The following is a 6,000-nucleotide window of genomic DNA, read 5'->3' as shown; positions in this document are numbered from 1 at the left end:
AATTTGGTGCTAAATTATTGCTCGGACCCATGAGGTACTTAATTTGCATTCGATAATATATATATATATTGGTCAATATATGTTGTGAAAGTTTGACACTTGTATTCCATTAGAACAGTCCAAATTACAAATAATAACAGGTTGAACAGCAGGAATCATCGAATTCAGAATATAAAGATATCTTTCTTTTTTTTTTTTTTTTTTTTTTTTTTGGGGGAAATAAAGAAACTAATAATAATTGTCGTCATCTAAATTATAGTTTTTATGAGATCTGTATTCAAAGAATCATGATATTTTGTCTGGAATAACAATTACGTCACGTGGATTGCACGTGCAATGATATAGCAGTGCCCCTCTGTTTGATTCAGCGGAAAATCATCGCAAACAGTTTTGAGATGCTCCCCAAGAATCCACATTTGCCACCACCTAGTACTGTAGCAAGACGTCCGTACAACTTATCAGACATAAAAATAGAAGAGACAGAGACCCTGTTTTCCACTAACCCAAGAAAACTCCATGCATTAAACTAACTGTAAATGTTCCTCTCTCTCTCTCTCTAAATCTCTGCATCAGTTCCTTTTTTCGATCTACCAATGACGCAACAAAGTATAAAACTCCAACCCACAAACAGTAATGTTGAGAAAAACCCAAATGATGTCTATCAATCAAATCAGGGAACTGGGAAAAAAAAAATAAATAAATAAAAGAGTGTAAAAACAAGTACAACAGAAACTGGTCTTTGAAAAAGCTGCTTTAATCGAAGGGAAAACCTTGACAGGTTCCTTTCGTGGAAAAAAAAAAAAATTAAAGGAAAAAAAAAACCAGTACAGTCTCTGTATTCTCTATACTTTTTATCGTGATTTTTATACATGCAAATGCACTTATAAGTATACAATGATTTGCTTCGCAATCTTTGCAAAAAAGGGTATGAGCAAATTTATGTACTTGAGCATTTTTTCGAACACATAATATACAGCCTACCCTATTGGAGGAGGTTTCTGTGGAAAGCTATAGAGAAGAGTAAAACAGAGGGATATGGAAGATAATAACAGTGGAGAGAATAGTGTTGCTGATACTGGTGAGGAAGATAAGCAAGTTTTAAAGAGAATGATTTCAGAACATCCTTTGTTTGGGATGTTGATTGAGACGCACATCAACTGTTTGAAGGTATTTTTCCCTGGTTTTCAAATTTTTTTTTTTCTGTTTTTTTGTCAGGTTTCTCTTTCTCTCTATTTTTTTTTTATTTGTATGAATGCATAACCATGTGAGGGAGGATTGTGGGTGAGTCATAAGCAAGAGGAATTATAAAACAAGGCTCCTTCTGTATTAAATGTTTCTTCATGAGCCTATTTACCTAGATATATGAAAAAGGAAGAAAAGAGTAGAACCAAAATAATTATCTTTTTAACTAGATCGATTCTGATTTTCTTTTTGGTATGTGTTTGCTGCTTGATTTTTATTTTAATTTGTTCACTTTCTAGAAGAAAAACTTAAACATGTGTTTTGGATATGTATTGGGCTTTGGTAACAAAGTAGATACGATATGGTTTGGTAGGTTTATATAGGCGTCAAAGATAATTAGATTGGCAGGTGACAAATTTAACACCCAAAAAATTTTCCACTCTGAATATAAATAATATATATATATATATATATATATATATTTTGTTTTGTTTTGTTTTTTTGTTCGTTTGTGTTATGGGCAGGTAGGAGGTTAACAAAAGATGCAAAGTAGATCAATACCCTTTTTTTTTTGGTGGATAATTAAGCAAAAGCAGAACCCACATATAAAAAGGTCGACGAATAGAAAAGCTGCTTAATTAATGGGTATTTATCTAAACACAAACAATGTTGTCAGGTGGGGTTGGGTGAAGTTGAAGATCAGGTTGGCATAACAAGTTCACCGCACCAATATTCCAATACCAACCTCCTTGATGCTGCTACTATCATTCCCAATTCTTCAGACCTTGACAAATTCATGGTATGTCTCTCATACTACAAATTGAGGCTCTCAAACCAATCTCAACCACTTTTATATTTTAGTTCAACTTTCTTAAATTTACGGCTTATTTTTGTAATATGGAAATATTATAAATTGGAGTTTGAATGGGCAGGAAGCATATTGTATTGCTCTAAACAAGCTTAAAGAAGCCATGGAGAAACCTGTGAAGGAGACAACGTCCTTCATCAAGGACATGTATGCTGAACTGAAGGGGCTCACTGTCACAAGTGAAGCAGACGAACCTCTTGTTCTTAATGACAAATAATATAATATAATGTTGTTGGCAAGCCCCATAAATCTAACTAGTTAGACTGTTAAATGGGAACAATGCTCAATATATCCTACTAATTAACATTAATCTACGAAAATAGTTGGTTAGCGGCAAAAATTACTAGATCTGTACGTTCATTATTATCTGATCTTCTTAAATATATGTAATATTGTTGTCTGTATTATTAATTAGTTTTGTAATCAGTAGAGATTATCTACTTCATAAATTAAAAAAGAAAAGAAAAGAATATAGTACTTAAAAATGCAATTCAAACAGATTATATAGTAGTACTACCTAGTACGTCTACTTACCTATAACTGGAAATAGGTTGAAGAAATTTTAGACAAAAGGAAAATGGAAGAAATGAAATTAAAATAGAAAATATAAATGCTTCTATTGTTACTTTCGGAAGTTGAATTCAACAATATTACAAACGCAACAGGCTCTACTGAGTTACACCAACACAAAACACAATTATAGGAGCAACCATAATTACTGTCTAGGGAATGCCATACTAATAGTGTTTGTCGTTCATCATGCATGAGTCATTTCACAACCACCTAAGTACACACACACACACACATATATATATATATATATACAATGAATATTTTCATCATCAGACAACATTGTATCAAATATTTAATTTCATTTAAAAATAAAAAAAAAGCTTAATTTCCACATGCTCTTCGTTGGATGATAATTTAATTGATGGTTCTTCAAAGTGCCAACGCGATGAGGTTCTTCTTGTAAACATTATAACAGAAATACAATAATTAAAAAGTAGATTAAAAGAAGGAAAATGAAAAAAAAAAAAAAGTGGAAACAATCTTACCAACTAAGTTCAAGGTGGCCTTCTAAATCTAGCTCCATAGTTGCTAGTCCTCCAACGATTCAAAAGCTGGTTAAAATAGACTTGTCTCCATGAAGTGTTGAAAAACAAAGCCAACCCACAGACTACCACTAACCCAATACCAAATCCAACTCCAATTCCCATGTAAAACCATAACATGTCAATCCATTCTGCATCATCTTCTTTCACATATCTTTCATCACCGGTTTCACATGAAGTAGAAGTTTCTTGCAATTTTCCATCTCCACAACATGTAACATTTAGAGGAGGTCCAAAAAGTCCTTTGTTCCCCAAATATTTGGAAGCCTCAAATCTTTGCAATTGAGTGCATGCAGGGATTCTCACCCACAACTGATTATCCGACAAGTCCAAGAAAGCCAAAAAGGATATATCAGTTAATCCCATATGAATTTTACCAAAAAGCTGGTTGTGGGATACATCTAGAGATTCCAACTTCATCTTCCCACTGCTCTCAGGGATGTTAAATTGATCCTTGAGAGGTTTAATTGTTCCAAAACGACAAGATTTAATAGTTTTAGAGGAATCTCTCCGGTCAGCGTATTACTTGAAAGATCAATGATTCTGAGTAGCCTGAGATTCTTGTCGTACTTGTAGTTTTTTCCTCTCCATGTTATGTATTCATTATATACATACTCTCTTCCATAACTTCTCAATGGATCAGTAGTATATGAGGAAGTAGTGCTACAAGAATCATGGAAGCACCATGGAATGACTCCAGACAAATCATTTAGGGAAAGGTCAAGTATTTGAATAGAACCATGGTGACATAGATTTGAAGGTAAGCTCCCATAGAGTCTATTTGATTTTAAACCTAGGGCAATCATACCAGTTAGATGTTCTCCAATCCATGTTGGTATTTTTCCATTCAAATTGTTCTTCAATATCTAAAAGTTGAAGCCAAGTGCAATTCTTTAATGACGAAGCCAAATCTTCTGAGAAGTTATTATTGCACAAACTCAATGTTGTAACATGATATCAAGAACCCAATGAGGCAGGAATGTTTCCAGTCAATTTATTGTTTTCCAAATAACATATTGTTAGAAAGGTCGAGAAAAATTGTTGGCCTCTGAGATAGTTCTGTACAAAAGAAAGGCTGGAAGATGGTGAATGCATTGTTGGACGGACATGATGCAGCTGCAATAGCAAGAGAAATGGGAATGGAACCATGAAATTGGTTGAAGTTCAAATCGATTGTCGGATAATTATTAAATCTCAAGGGAATTTTTGTTAGTATTTTTGATAGAATTGGAAGACACTACAACAAATATTGAATTTTATGGCATACAATTATATATTTAAAAAAAAATGTAATTATTAATATTTAAAATTCAATAAGATTTTATAATGTCATTAATAATTTTTTCAGTTATTTTCAAATGTCATTAATCCGAGTAATTTTATTAATCTAATAATTTTTTAATGACATTTATAAATGTTATTATTTATCTTTTTAGTTATTTTTTGAATTGTCACTATAATGTTTGGTTATACTATTTATGATATTTACGATTATTGTCACTAATTAATTAAATGCCATTATAGTAAAACTTTAATAACATTTTAAAATGTCATAAAAATATAATATTTTTGAATATTATAAAGTATACTTAAAATAGTATTTTCAAATGCTATAAAATATATTTAATATAGCTTATCAAATACTATGATATGACATTTCTAACTATTTTAAAATATATAATAACATAAGACAAATCCTATTAAATGATTATTTATAACATTTAACATAACATTTAAAAAATGCTATAAAAAATAAAAAATTTTATAACATAAACTGTCGTGGTATTTCTAAAAATGCAATCATATATCTTTTATAGCATTTTGGACATGCTATAAAAAATAATATATGTTGTAGTGAGATAGATTTAAATCTATTAATCTGAATGTGAAATCATAGTATTAGTTAGGGATATTATCTAATATCCTGGGGTTAAAGATATCATGGTTAAACAATTTTACTTGGGCTTCAAGCTAACTAGGAAATGCTGCACCCAACTTACAAGAACTCAACTTTAAGGGAAAAAGTTGAAATGGTGTGACACTTGGACTCAAAATTCAATGTTAAGGAGTTGAATGATATATCTAACTCCTTCAATTTGGATAATTTTTGTAAATGTGCCCTAGAGATCACTCCCGTAACATAATTTGAAGAAACATCCAAGACCTCATGATTAGACAGGTGGCCAATACTTTCTTCCCGTAAGCTATTGTTTAATTTATTCTTAGCTAAATGTAACTCTTTCAATGATATAAATTGGGAAAGATTAGCAATGATTCTCCCAATTTGTTGCCATCCAAATTTAAAATCTCTAAGGACTTTGTAGTGCAACCATTCAAACTCCCTGAAAGACCACCTAGTGTTCCATTTTTAAAGAGTCGGAAGAAGATCCAGCGACTTTAAATTGCAAAGATTCCGAAAGGATTTTGGTATTCCACCCTTAAGTTTATTTGATGACAAGTCAATGTTTTCAAGGGACCGAATATTCTCAAAAGAATTTGGCAGTGGATGATCTCTTATTTCGCTATCCCATATGGTAAGCTAGCAACCAATTAAGGAAATATTGCCATATGATGGACTGTGCTACTTTTCACTTCTAGAGTTGTGGGAGAGTTGGAAGAATATGAGAAACAGTTGAATTAGCTACATCATAATAAGGAAAATGGCACTCTAATAGTAGCAAGCTTGACAATGAAGGGATCACTTTGATTGATTGAAGCCAATCCACCGGCTTGGATAGATTGAGAGAACCTAATCTAAGGGTTGTGAGAGAAGAGAGACCCGGAAGCCATTCGAGATCATCAGCAGTCATTCCTCCATAAGAATTTAGATTGAGA

General features: G+C 32.0%; 1 protein-coding gene across 1 annotated transcript; it reads left to right on the top strand.

Annotated features, from left to right (window-relative positions):
* Positions 1 to 226: 226 nt before the first annotated feature.
* LOC125418690 (protein KNATM) lies at positions 227 to 2,413 on the top strand. The gene is made up of 3 exons (XM_016011450.4): positions 227 to 1,167; positions 1,859 to 1,981; positions 2,115 to 2,413. Exons 1-3 carry the CDS (start codon positions 1,036 to 1,038, stop codon positions 2,265 to 2,267), a joined length of 408 nt encoding a protein of 135 aa, XP_015866936.2. The 5' UTR covers positions 227 to 1,035; the 3' UTR covers positions 2,268 to 2,413.
* Positions 2,414 to 6,000: the final 3,587 nt, after the last annotated feature.

The sequence above is a fragment of the Ziziphus jujuba genome, chromosome 12, assembly GCF_031755915.1.
Source record: "Ziziphus jujuba cultivar Dongzao chromosome 12, ASM3175591v1".
In the NCBI taxonomy this organism is placed as follows: Eukaryota; Viridiplantae; Streptophyta; class Magnoliopsida; order Rosales; family Rhamnaceae; genus Ziziphus; species Ziziphus jujuba.
This window is presented reverse-complemented; position numbering and strand designations above follow the sequence as displayed.